The sequence below is a fragment of the Coregonus lavaretus genome, assembly GCF_964263955.1.
Source record: "Coregonus lavaretus genome assembly, contig: HAP1_SCAFFOLD_2422, whole genome shotgun sequence".
Lineage (NCBI taxonomy): Eukaryota > Metazoa > Chordata > Actinopteri > Salmoniformes > Salmonidae > Coregonus > Coregonus lavaretus.
This window is the reverse complement of record NW_028161463.1, coordinates 13118-27500: the sequence shown is the minus strand read 5'-3', so window position 1 is coordinate 27500 and position 14383 is coordinate 13118. Positions and strand designations below refer to the sequence as shown.

The window sequence follows — 14383 nt, the reverse complement described above, 5'->3', positions numbered from 1 at the left end:
ATCGACGGGGCTGTAGTGGGGTAGGAGAGCTTCAAGTTGCTTGGTGTCCACATCACCAACAAACTATCATGGTCCAAACACACCAAGACAGTTGTGAAGAGGGCACGACAATGCCTATTCCCCCTCAGGAGACTGAAAGAATTTGGCATGGGTCCTCAGATCCTCAAAAAGTTCTACAGCTGCACTATCGAGAATATCCTGACTGGTTGCATCACTGCCTGGTATGGCAACTGTTCGGCCTCCGACCGCAAGGCACTACAGAGGGTAGTGCGTACGGCCCAGTACATCACGGGGCCAAGCTTCCTGCCATCCAGGACCTCTATACCAGGCGGTGTCAGAGGAAGGCCCTCAAAATTGTCAAAGACTCCAGCCACCCTAGTCATAGACTGTTCTCTCTGCTACCGCACGGCAAGCGGTACCGGAGCGCCAAGTCTGGGTCCAAAAGGCTTCTTAACAGCTTCTACCCCCAAGCCGTAAGACTGCTGAACAGCTAATCAAAGGCCACCCAGACTATTTACATTGACCCCCCCTCCTTTTTTATGCTGCTGCTGCTCGCTGTTTATTATCTATGCATAGTCACTTTAACTAGTACCCTTTTTTTTCAATTTTGGCCTAAAATGACATACCCTAATCTAACTGCCTGTAGCTCAGGACCTGAAGCAAGGATATGCATATTCTTGATACCATTTGAAAGGAAACACTTTGAAGTTTGTGGAAATGTGAAATTAATGTAGGAGAATATAACACATTAGATCTGGTAAAAGATAATAAAAATTTAAAAAATGCATTTTCTATTTATTTATTTTTTCATCATCGTTGAAATGCAAGAGAAAGGCCACAATATAATATTGCAGTTTAGGCGCAATTTAGATTTTGGCCACTTGATGGCAGCAGTGTGTGCGCAAAGTTTCAGATTGATCCAGTGAAGCATTGCAATACTGGACTATTTTGTAGCAAGTCTGCCCAAATGTGCCGAATTGGTCAATTGCAACATTTTCAAGTACATAACTATAGAGAACATACACAAATGATATGGTAATACAAAATGTAAGTTTACACACTCCCAGGGATGCCATATATGATGGATCATTAGCTTATACACTAACTTTTACACATCTAGATGGCCGGGCGGGGTGGGTGTGGAGCCAGAGACAGCAGGGGCTCAAACTGTAGAACCCAGTTTCTATGTTTGAATATAAAAATGGATTTTATCAAACCCTTAGGATGACCCTTAGGATGACAAATCAGAGCAAGATTACTGAATGTAAGTACATTATTTACCTTCAGAGGTGAATGTATCAAACCAATTGCCGTGATATGTTTTTTGTTGTTGTGTACCAAGTTAGCTGAATAAAGTTAGAGTCTATTCCTAGAAAACATTGAACCGCTGTAGTTTACAACAATTATAATTTCTCTCCGTTGGGACAGACGCGAACTGGCTGAATCGATTCAGTGGATAGCTTTGCACTTAACTGGCTAACAGTAGCTACTAAGGGTAAGTTATAACCTACATTTATTTTTGTTTTGTTTTTACATACTGGTAACCAGAGTCGTTCAAGGGAATTCGGGACATGGGTGACTAGCTAACGTTAGCTTGGCTCTCTGTGTGTTCGTGCCGTGGGAGGAGGGGTTAGTTCGTTGGCAGAGAGCAATGGCTAGCTAGCTAGCTAACTAACTGGCTGAATAAGTTGACGACATACTCAATCAAACTGTCAAAAATACCCCAAAACTTTACACAATGTTAGACACGGACACGAATGATCTGCTTGGCATGTTAACACACTGGTGGTTTGTTGTAATCGAGTATTGGTGCTAAACCGTGTTATTGGAGGCTAGCATGTTAGTTGGCTTTGGCGTCATATGATTCGGTGTACCAAGTAAGCTAGCTGAATAAACTAAGTTAGAGTCTATTCCTAGAAACATTGAACCGCTGTAGTTTACAACAATTATAATTTCTAAAGTGGAAGTTGGGAGAGTTATATTTGAGTGTTTCAGTGAAATTTAAGTGAGGGAGGCCCCGCTCTCTCGCTTTCCCAGATGTTTAGTTCATTTCCTTCCGATCTCCTTTGCATTATTGTAGCCTTTCTCTGTAGCCTGTCAACTTTGTGTCTGTCTATCCCTGTTCTCTCCTCTCTGCACAGGCCATACAAACGCTTCACACCGCGTGGCTGCTGCCTCTCTAACCTGGTGGTCCCTGCGCGCACGACCCACGTGGAGTTCCAGGTCTCCAGCAGCCTCAGGAACTGACGTTATGCAGCCAACAAGGCAGAGTTCATCTCAGCCTATGCTACCCTCCAGCCCCTCGACTACTTGGCGCTGACGGAAACATGGATTACCACAGAAAACACTGCTACTCCTACTGCTCTTTCCTCGTCTGACCATGTGTTCTCGCATACCCCGAGAGCATCTGGTCAGCGCGGCGGTGGCACAGGAATCTGCATCTCACCCAAGTGGACATTCTCTCTTTTTCCCCTGACCCATCTGTCTATCTCCTCATTTGAATTCCATGCTGTCACAGTCACTAGCCCATTCAAGCTTAACATCCTTGTCATTTATCGGCCTCCAGGTTCCCTTGGAGAGTTCATCAATGAGCTTGACGCCTTGATAAGTTCCTTTCCTGAGGATGGCTCACCCCTCACAGTTCTGGGTGACTTTAACCTCCCTACGTCTGCCTTTGACTCATTTCTCTCTGCCTCCTTCTTTCCAATCCTTTACTCTTTTGACCTCACCCTCTCACCATCCCCCCCTACTCACAAGGCAGTCAATACGCTTGACCTCATCTTTACTAGATGCTGTTCTTCTACTAATCTCACTGCAACTCCCCTCCAAGTCTCCGACCACTACTTTGTATCCTTTTCTCTCTCGTTCTACTCCAACACTACTCACTCTGCCCCTACTCAGATGGTAATGTGCCGTCGCAACCTTCGCTCTCTCTCTCTCCCGCTACTCTCTCCTCTTCCATCCTATCATCTCTTCCCTCTGCTAAATCCTTCTCCCTCCGATCTCCTGATTCTGCCTCCTCAACCCTCCTCTCCTCCCTTTCTGCATCTTTTGACTCTCTATGTCCCCTATCCTTCCGGCAGGCATGGTCCTCCCCTCCTGCTCCGTGGCTTTGACGACTCATTGCGAGCTCACAGAAGTGGGATCCGGACAGCCGAGTGGAAATGGAGGAAAACTAGACTCCCTGCGGACCTGTCATCGTTTCACTCTCTCCTCTCTACATTCTCTTCCTCTGTTTCCGCTGCTAAAGCCACTTTCTACCACTCTAAATTTCAAGCCTCTGCCTCTAACCCTAGGAAGCTCTTTGCCACCTTCTCCTCCCTGCTGAATCCTCCTCCTCCTCCCCCTCCCTCCTCCCTCTCTGTGGATGACTTCGTCAACCACTTTGAAAAGAAGGTTGACGACATCCGATCCTCGTTTGTTAAGTCAAATGACACTGCTGGTCCTGCTCACACTGCCCTACCCTATGCTTTGACTTATTTCTCCCCTCTCTCTCCATATGAAATCTTGCGACTTGTGACGGCCGGCCGCCCAACAACCTGCCCGCTTGACCCTATCCCCTCCTCTCTTCTCCAGACCATTTCCGTAGACCTTCTCCCTTACCTCACCTCGCTCATCAACTCATCCTTGACCGCTGGCCATGTCCCTTCCGTCTTCAAGAGAGCGAGAGTTGCACCCCTCCTCAAAAAACCTACACTCGATCCCTCTGATGTCAACAACTACAGAACAGTATCCCTTCTTTCTTTTCTCTCCAAAACTCTTGAGCGTGCCGTCTCTAGCCAACTCTCCTGCTATCTCTCTTAGAATGACCTTCTTGATCCAAACCAGTCAGGTTTCAAGACTGGTCATTCAACTGAGACTGCTCTTCTCTGTGTCACGGAGGCTCTCCGCACTGCTAAAGCTAACTCTCTCTCCTCTGCTCTTGTCCTTCTAGACCTATCTGCTGCCTTTGATACTGTGAACCATCAGATCCTCTTCTCCACCCTCTCCGAGTTGGGCATCTCTGGCGCTGCTCACTCTTGGATTGCGTCCTACCTGACAGGTAGCTCCTACCAGGTGGCGTGGCGAGAATCTGTCTCCGAACCATGTGCTCTCACCACTGGTGTCCCCCAGGGCTCAGTTATAGGCCTCTCCTATTCTCGCTATACACCAAGTCACTTGGCTCTGTCATATCCTCACATGGTCTCTCCTATCATTGCTACGCAGACGACAAACAATTAATTTTCTCCTTTCCCCCTTCTGATAACCAGGTGGCGAATCGCATCTCTGCATGTTTGGCAGACATATCAGTGTGGATGTCGGATCACCACCTCAAGCTGAACCTCGGCAAGACGGAGCTGCTCTTCCTCCCGGGGAATGACTGCCCGCTCCATGATCTCGCCATCACGGTTGACAACTCCGTTGTGTCCTCCTCCCAGAGTGCAAAGAACCTTGGCGTGACCCTGGACAACACCCTGTCGTTCTCCGCTAACATCAAAGCGGTGACCCAATCCTGCAGGTTCATGCTCTACAACATTCGCAGAGTACGACCGTACCTCCCTGCCTCTCTCTCTGTCTCTCCCTCCCTGCCTCTCTCTCTGTCTCTCCCTCCCTGCCTCTCTCTCTGTCTCTACCTCCCTGCCTCTCTCTCTGTCTCTCCCTCCCTCCCTGCCTCTCTCTGTCTCTCCCTCCCTGCCTCTCTCTCTGTCTCTCCCTCCCTGCCTCTCTCTCTGTATCTCCCTCCCTGCCTCTCTCTCTGTCTCTACCTCCCTGCCTCTCTCTCTGTCTCTACCTCCCTGCCTCTCGCTCTGTCTCTACCTCCCTGCCTCTCTCTCTGTCTCTCCCTCCCTGCCTCTCTCTCTGTCTCTCCCTCCCTGCCTCTCTCTGTCTCTCCCTCCCTGCCTCTCTCTGTCTCTCCCTCCCTGCCTCTCTCTCTCTACCTCCCTGCCTCTCTCTGTCTCTACCTCCCTGCCTCTCTCTCTGTCACGCCCTCCCTGCCTCCATCCCTCCCTATCTCTCTCTCCTCACCTCTATAAAGATAGTGATCTTAGACAGGTATGTCTTCCAGGTGCTCTTGGAGAATCCCTCGAAGCAGGCCGTGGCGCGGTTCGCCTGGTTGATCGTGGAAAAGAAGGTGACCGATATCCCTCCCCCCACGATGGTGAGCCAGACCGCAGCACACACCAGGCCCGCGTTCCTCCGCGTGCGGACTGAGCGCGAGCGGAAGGGGTAGACGATGGCCAGAAAGCGGTCCACACTGATGCAGGTGAGGAACAGCATGGAGCCATAGATATTGGTTATGAAAGCTGTTCCTGATACCTGGGGGATGGAGAGAGATTGACCGGTTAATTGATTAATTCATTGATTAATTAATTCATTCCTTCATTGCCTGACACCTGGGGGGTGGAATAGATGTATTAGACAGAAACACATATACAGCCAAACACCTGCAAAGCAATGACGGAACAGTTCGCACAGTGAAAAGGGCTAGAAACTAGTAACTACCTTGCAGAGCTCGTCTCCGAAGGGCCAGTGTCGGTTGACATTGTAGTAGACCTTGAAGGGCAGCGTGAACACAAACACAAGGTCTGACAACGCCAGGTTAGTCATGAACAGCGTTGTCTCGTTGCGTAGCTTCATCCGGAAGCAGAACACAAAGAGAGCAGCACAGTTGGTGCAGAGCCCCAGGACAAACACCACGCTGTAGACCACACTGTACAGGTCATACTTAAAGCTGTCATCTATCCCACAGTCCTCCATGCCTGTCTCGTTCAGCACCAGACCAGCCATGCTGAGGCCGGGGTGGAGGTAGAAGGGTGAGGGTCGGGGGGCGTTCTCTGGGGAGGTCAGTGGGTGGTCCACCAGGCAAGACCCCGCCAGGGCATCACGATCTGTGTGTTTGGGCTGGTTGCTCTCCCTGCAGACAGAAATAAACAAGTCAGTTAGCCTGTTAGCATGATAGCCTAGCATGTCCTCTTTAAGTCAGTTAGACTGTTAGCATGATAGCCTAGCATGTCCTCTTTAAGTCAGTTAGACTGTTAGCATGATAGCCTAGCATGTCCTCTTTAAGTCAGTTAGACTGTTAGCATGATAGCCTAAAATATCCCCTCTAAGTCAGTTAGACTGTCATCATAGTAGAACTGTGTCAGCTGCAGTGTGACATCGTTAGCACTGTCAAACGCCTAGACAGTACCTTCCACATTTTCTCTCTCTCTCTCTCTCTCTCTCTCTCTCTCTCTCTCTCACAGCCTTCCAGACTTTATGGCTTTCCTAACATTCAGCTGTATCATACTGCTTAATACTGCTCTGCTGTGACTGTCGTACAGCTGAGGTAAGCAGTGTCAGGGAATGTGCCAAAGTGTGTGTGTGTGTGTATATGTGTTTGTGTGTATGTGAGTGTGCGTGTGTGTGTGGGTATGTGTGTGTGTGTCTTTGTGTGTGTGTCACTGTGAGTGAACTCTGTGAGTATGCAGCTGTCTTTGCAAGGTCCATGACCTGGGATGCTGTATACATGAGCTACAAACACAATACATAGTACAGTATTTACTATAGATACTACACAATACACAGTATAGTATTTACTATGGATACTACACAATACATAGTATAGTATTTACTATTGATACTAGACAATACATAGTATAGTATTTACTAAGGATACTAGACAATACATAGTATAGTATTTACTATGGATACTACACAATACATAGTATAGTATTTACTATTGATACTAGACAATACATAGTATAGTATTTACTAAGGATACTAGACAATACATAGTATAGTATTTACTAAGGATACTAGACAATACATAGTATAGTATTTACTATTGATACTAGACAATACATAGTATAGTATTTACTAAGGATACTAGACAATACACAGTATAGTATTTACTATGGATACTAGACAATACACAGTATAGTATTTACTATGGATACTACACAATACATAGTATAGTATTTACTATGGAAACTAGACAATACATAGTATAGTATTTACTAAGGATACTAGACAATACATAGTATAGTATTTACTATGGATACTACACAATACATAGTATAGTATTTACTATGGATACTAGACAATACATAGTATAGTATTTACTAAGGATACTAGACAATACATAGTATAGTATTTACTATGGATACTACACAATACACAGTATAGTATTTACTATTGATACTAGACAATACATAGTATAGTATTTACTAAGGATACTAGACAATACATAGTATAGTATTTACTATGGATACTACACAATACACAGTATAGTATTTACTATGGATACTACACAATACATAGTATACTATTTACTATGGATACTAGACAATACATAGTATAGTATTTACTATGGATACTAGACAATACATAGTATAGTATCTACTATGGATACTACACAATACACAGTATAGTATTTACTATTGATACTAGACAATACATAGTATAGTATTTACTAAGGATACTAGACAATACATAGTATAGTATTTACTATGGATACTACACAATACACAGTATAGTATTTACTATTGATCCTCTGTAGCTCAGCAGGTAGAGCACGGCGCTTGTAACGCCAAGGTAGTGGGTTCGATCCCCGGGACCACCCATACACAAAAAAAAAAAGAAAAAATGTATGCACGCACGATTGTAAGTCGCTTTGGATAAAAGCGTCTGCTAAATGGCATATTATTTATATATTATATAGTATTTACTATTGATACTAGACAATACATAGTATAGTATTTACTAAGGATACTAGACAAGACATAGTATAGTATTTACTATGGATACTACACAATACATAGTATAGTATTTACTATGGATACTAAACAATACACAGTATAGTATTTACTATTGATACTAGACAATACATAGTATAGTATTTACTATGGATACTAGACAATACATAGTATAGTATTTACTATGGATACTAGACAATACATAGTATAGTATTTACTATGGATACTAGACAATACATAGTATAGTATTTACTAAGGATACTAGACAATACATAGTATAGTATTTACTATGGATACTACACAATACATAGTATAGTATTTACTAAGGATACTAGACTATACATAGTATAGTATTTACTATGGATACTAGACAATACATAGTATAGTATTTACTATGGATACTAGACAATACATAGTATAGTATTTACTATGGATACTACACAATACATAGTATAGTATTTACTATGGATACTAGACAATACATAGTATAGTATTTACTATTGATACTAGACAATACATAGTATAGTATTTACTAAGGATACTAGACAATACATAGTATAGTATTTACTAAGGATACTAGACAATACATAGTATAGTATTTACTAAGGATACTAGACAATACATAGTATAGTATTTACTATGGATACTAGACAATACATAGTATAGTATTTACTATGGATACTAGACAATACATAGTATAGTATTTACTATTGATACTAGACAATACATAGTATAGTATTTACTAAGGATACTAGACAATACATAGTATAGTATTTACTAAGGATACTAGACAATACATAGTATAGTATTTACTATGGATACTAGACAATACATAGTATAGTATTTACTATTGATACTAGACAATACATAGTATAGTATTTACTATGGATACTAGACAATACATAGTATAGTATTTACTATGGATACTACACAATACATAGTATAGTATTTACTATTGATACTAGACAATACATAGTATAGTATTTACTATGGATACTAGACAATACATAGTATAGTATTTACTATTGATACTAGACAATACATAGTATAGTATTTACTATGGATACTAGACAATATATAGTATAGTATTTACTATGGATACTAGACAATACATAGTATAGTATTTACTATGGATACTAGACAATATATAGTATAGTATTTACTATGGATACTAGACAATATATAGTATAGTATTTACTATGGATACTAGACAATACAACACTCCTTCCGTAGCCTCCAACTGCTCTTAAACACTAGTAAAACTAAATGCATGCTCTTCAATCGAACGCTGCTTGCACCCGCCCACCTGACTAGAATCACTACTCTTGGCGGGTCTGACCTAGAGTATGTGGACAACTACAAATACCTAGGTGTCTGGTTAGACTGTAAACTCTCCTTCCAGACTCACATTAAGCATCTCCAATCAAAATTTAGATCTAGAATCGGCTTCCTATTTCGCAACAAAGCCTCCTTCACTCATGCTGCCAAACATGCCCTCGTAAAACTGACTATCCTACCGATCCTTGACTTCGGCGATGTCATTTACAAAATAGCCTCCAACACCCTACTCAGCAAATTGGATGTAGTCTATCACAGTGCCATCCGTTTTGTCACCAAAGCCCCATATACTACGCACCATTGTGACCTGTACACTCTTGTTGGCTGGCCCTCACTACATATTCGTCGCCAAACCCACTGGCTGTAGGTCATCTATAAATCACTGCTAGGCAAATCCCCGCCTTATCTTAGCTCACTGGTCACCATAGCAACACCCACCGCTCCAGCAGGTATATCTCACGTCATCCCCAAAGCCAACACCTCCTTTGGCCGCCATTCCTTCCAGTTCTCTGCTGCCAATGACTGGAACGAACTGCAAAAATCTCTGAAGCTGGAGACTCTTATCTCCATCACTAACTTTAAGCGTCAGTTGTCAGAGCACCTTACCGATCACTGCACCTGTACACAGCCTTTCTGAAATTAGCCCACCCAACTACCTCATCCCTATATTGTTATTTATTTTGCTCTTTTGCACCCCAGTATCTCTATTTGCACATAATCTCTTGCACATCTAGCATTCCAGTGTTAATACTAATTGTAACTATTTTGCACTATGGTCTATTTATTGCCTTACCTCCATAACTTACTACATTTGAACACACTGTATATATATTTTCTGTTGTATTTTTGACTTTATGTTTTGTTTTACCCCATATGTAACTCTGTGTTGTTGTTTTTATCGCACTGCTTTGTTTTATCTTGGCCAGGTCGCAGTTGTAAATGAGAACTTGTTCTCAACTGGCATACCTGGTTAAATAAAGGTTAAATAAAATAAAAAAATAAAAAATAAAAAATTAGGAAGGTGCTCCTAATGTTTTGTCCACTCAGTGAATATTTTGACTTTGTGGCTGTGGTAACTAGAAACCTGTTATCTGAGTTAGTGAGGATGACGATGATGAAGATGATGATGATGACAGCTCACCTTGTTGTCGCCTCCGGTTGTCAAGTCAACACGTCCAACGCTGCTGCTCCTTCAGCTCCCTGGTGCAGAAATATCAGACTGTTTCACCGACAAGTGTTTCGTTTTTCTTCCGCACTGGACTGCCGGGTGGTCTCATTGCAGTAACTTCACTTCCCACAGTATTTAAAAGTTTCACGGGTTCTGTCATGTCGTTAAAACGTATCAAACTTGCCGTATCTAGAAGAGCTCGCTGTTTATTTTTACTTTGGCGGAAAATGGAGTAAGGAATCCAATTGACCGCGCAGGGTCCTGTGCCTAGTTGGATTTCACCGCGCAGGGTCCTGTGCCTAGTTGAATGTGAATTTCGGCAGAGGATTTGTTTTTGTGTTCGTGTGAGGTCGGTGGTCTGGAGGTCGACTTGCATGGCCACAGGAAATGAGACAATAGCACCTCTGTCGTTGGAGGGAGGGGCGCAGGGTTACGGGGAGCTGAATAGGGAATTGTTGGAGAGGAGGAGAGAGGGTGGGAGAGTGGAGCAAGAGAGAGAGAGGGGCAGGGGAGGGAGAGAGAGAGGGGCAGGGGAGGGCAGGGGGAGAGAGAGAGAGAGAGAGAGAGAGAGAGGGGCAGGGGAGGGAGAGAGAGAGGGGCAGGGGAGGGAGAGAGAGAGGGGCAGGGGAGGGAGAGAGAGAGGGGCAGGGGAGGGAGAGAGAGAGGGGCAGGGGAGGGAGAGAGAGAGGGGCAGGGGAGGGAGAGAGAGAGGGGCACGGGAGGGAGAGAGAGAGGGGCAGGGGAGGGAGAGAGAGAGGGGCAGGGGAGGGAGAGAGAGAGGGGGAGGGGAGGGAGAGAGAGAGGGGGAGGGGAGGGAGAGAGAGAGGGGCAGGGGAGGGAGAGAGAGAGGGGCAGGGGAGGGAGAGAGAGAGAGGGGCAGGGGAGGGAGAGAGAGAGGGGCAGGGGAGGGAGAGAGAGAGGGGCAGGGGAGGGAGAGAGAGAGGGGCAGGGGAGGGCAGGGGGAGAGAGAGGGGCGGGGGTGGAGAGAGAGAAGGGCAGAGGAGGGAGAGAGAGAGGGGCACGGGAGGGAGAGAGAGAGGGGCAGGGGAGGGCAGGGGAGGGAGAAAGAGAGGGGCAGAGAGAGAGGGGCAGGGGAGGGAGAGAGAGAGGGGCAGGGGAGGGCAGGGGAGGGAGAGAGAGGGCTTTATTGGGAAGGTTTCAATTGAATGGCTTTATTGTCATGGGAAACATAAGTTAACATTGCCAAAGCAAAGTAGATAATAAACAAAGTGAAATAAACAATAAATATTAACAGTAAACATTACACTCACAAAAGTTCCAAAAGAATAAAGACATATCAAATGTCATATTATGTCTATATACAGTGTTGTAAGGATGTGCAAATAGTTAAAGTACAAAAGGGAAAATAAATAAACCTGAATATGGGTTGTATTTCAATTTCTTTAAAAAACTGCAATGTTCGTTACGGGCTTGTAAGTAAGCATTTCACTGTAATGTCTACACCTGTTGTATTCGGCGCATGTGGCAAATAACATTTTATTTTATTTTATTTTATTTATTTTAAATGGTGTACTTCACTGGTTGCCCTTTTCTTGTTGCAACAGGTCACAAATAGTGCTGCTGTGATGGCACACTGTGGTATTTCACCCAATAGATATCAAAATTGGGTTTGTTTTCAAATTCGTTGTGGATCTGTGTAATCTGAGGGAAATGTATGTCTCTAATATGCGCAGCTCAGTTTCCACCTCATTTTGTGGGCAGTGTGCACATAACGTGTACTCCTGAGTGGCGCAGTGGTCTAAGGCACTGCATCGCAGTGCTAACTGTGCCACTAGAGATCCTGGTTCGAATCCAGGCTCTGTCGCAGCCGGCCGCGACCGGGAGACCCATGGGGCGGCGCACAATTGATCAGTTGATAGAGCGTGGCGTTTGCAACGCCAGGGTTGTGGGTTCGATTCCCACGGGGGGCCAGTATAAAAAAAAAAATGTATTCACTAACTGTAAGTCGCTCTGGATAAGAGCGTCTGCTAAATGACTAAAATGTAAATGTTCTCTTGAGAGCCAGGTCTGCCTACGGCAGCCTTTCTCAATAGCAAGGCTATGCTCACTGAGTCTGTATATAGTCAAAGCTTTTCTTAAATTTGGGTCAGTCAAAGTGGTCAGGTATTCTTCCACTGTGTACTCTCTGTTTAGGGCCAAATAGCATTCTAGTTTGCTCTGTTTTTTTGTTAATACATTCCAATGTGTCAAGTAATTCTGTTTTTGTTTTCTCATGATTTTGTTGGGTCTAATTGTGTTGCTGACCTGGGGCTCTGTGGGGTCTGTTTGTGTTTGTGAACAGAGCCCCAGGACCAGCTTACTTAGGGGACTCTTCTCCAAGTTCATCTCTCTGTAGGTGATGGCTTAGTTATGGAAGGTTTGGGAATCGCTTCCTTTTAGGAGGTTATAGAATTTAACAGCTCTTTAGCGGGTATCGTCCTAATTCTGCTCTGCATATATTATTTGGTGTTTTACGTTTTACACAGAGGACATTTTTGCAGAATTCTGAATGCAGAGTCTCAATTTGGTGCTTGTCCCATTTTGTGAATTCTTGGATGGTGAGCGGACCCCAGACCTCACAACCATAAAGGGCAATGGGTTCTATAACTGATTCAAGTATTTTTATAGAGAGAGAGAGAGAGAGAGAGAGAGAGAGAGAGAGAGAGAGAGAGAGAGAGAGAGAGAGAGAGAGAGAGAGAGAGAGAGAGAGAGAGAGAGAGAGAGAGAGAGAGAGTGACAGAGAGAGACAGAGAGAGAGAGAGAGAGAGAGAGAGAGAGAGAGAGAGAGAGAGAGAGAGAGAGAGAGAGAGAGAGAGAGAGGGAGAGGAGAGAGAGGGAGAGAGAGAGAGAGAGAGAGAGGAGAGAGAGAGAGAGAGAGAGGAGAGAGAGAGTGAGAGAGAGATAGAGAGAGAGAGAGAGAGAAGAGAGAGACGAGAGAGAGAGAAGAGGAGAGAGAGAGAGAGAGGAGAGAGAGAGAGAGAGAGAGAGAGAGAGAGAGAGAGAGAGGGAGAGAGAAGAGGGAGAGAGAGAGTAGAGCGAGAGAGAGACGAGAGAGAGAGAGAGAGAGAGAGAGACGAGAGACGAGAGAGAGAGAGAGAGAGAGAGGCATGTACCGATGAGGGGAGAGGCCAGTCAGAGCTGGCGTCTCGTCTCACACTTACTGGTCTGAGGCCAAACCAGGCGACTAACAACATTGGACACTTTATGGAACACAAATCTTTCATTATCTCTTCCTGGAATATCCAAGGCCAGAGGTTATTTGCCTTTGGCCTAAAGAGCAGGAACCTGGACTTCACCAAAGAAATGAGAAATATAGACATTGAAGTCCTACAAGAAACATGGTATAGAGGAGGGACCCACTGGTTACCCTCTAGGTTACAGAGAGCTGGTAGTCCCATCCACCAAACTACAGGTGTCAAACAGGGAGTATGCTAATTTGGTATAGAGCAGACCTAACTCACTCTATTAAATTAATCAAAACAGGAACATTGTATATTTGGCTAGAAATTCAAAAGGAAATTATCTCAACAGATAAAAACGTCCTCCTGTGTGCTACGTAGAGTGCATTCAGAAGTAGTCAGATCCTTTCCCTTTTTCCACATTTCTTACGTTACAACCTTATTCTAAAATCTAAAAAATAAAAATAAATAAATAAAAAACTGAAATATCTTATTTACATAAGTATTCAGATCCTTTGCTATGAGGACTAGAAATTGAGCTCAGGCACATCTGTTTCCAATGATCATCCTTGAGATGTTTCTACAACTTGATCGGAGTCCACCTTTGGTAACTTCAATTGATTGGACATGATTTGGAAAGGCACACACCTGTCTATATAAGGTCCCACAGTTCACAGTGCATGTCAGAGCAAAAACCAAGCCATGAGGTTGAAGGAATTGTCCGTAGAGCTCCGAGACAGGATTGTGCCGTGGCACAGATCTGGGGAAGGGTACCAAAACATTTCTGCAGCATTGAAGGTCCCCATGAACACAGTGGCTTCCATCATCCTTAAATGGAAGATGGACTCTTCCTAGAGCTGGCCGCCCGGCCAAACTGAGCAATCGGGGGAGAAGGGCCTTGGTCAGGGAGGTGACCAAAAACCCAAATGGTCACGCTGACAGAGCTCCAGAGTTTCTCTGTTGAGATGGGAGGACCTTCC

General features: G+C 44.3%; 1 protein-coding gene across 1 annotated transcript in view; it reads right to left on the bottom strand.

The window, feature by feature from the left end:
• LOC311120645 (lysophosphatidic acid receptor 4-like) overlaps positions 1 to 10514 on the bottom strand; it is a 14033-nt gene extending 3519 nt beyond the window's left edge. The window contains exons 1-3 of the mRNA XM_084195228.1: positions 10198 to 10514; positions 5485 to 5896; positions 5008 to 5298 (exon numbers count right to left, since the gene is read on the bottom strand). Of these exons, the coding sequence (XP_084051354.1) occupies positions 5008 to 5298; positions 5485 to 5769 (576 nt within the window). The 5' untranslated portion in view covers positions 5770 to 5896; positions 10198 to 10514. The remainder of the gene's footprint in view (positions 1 to 5007; positions 5299 to 5484; positions 5897 to 10197) is intronic.
• Between the last annotated feature and the right edge of the window lie 3869 nt (positions 10515 to 14383).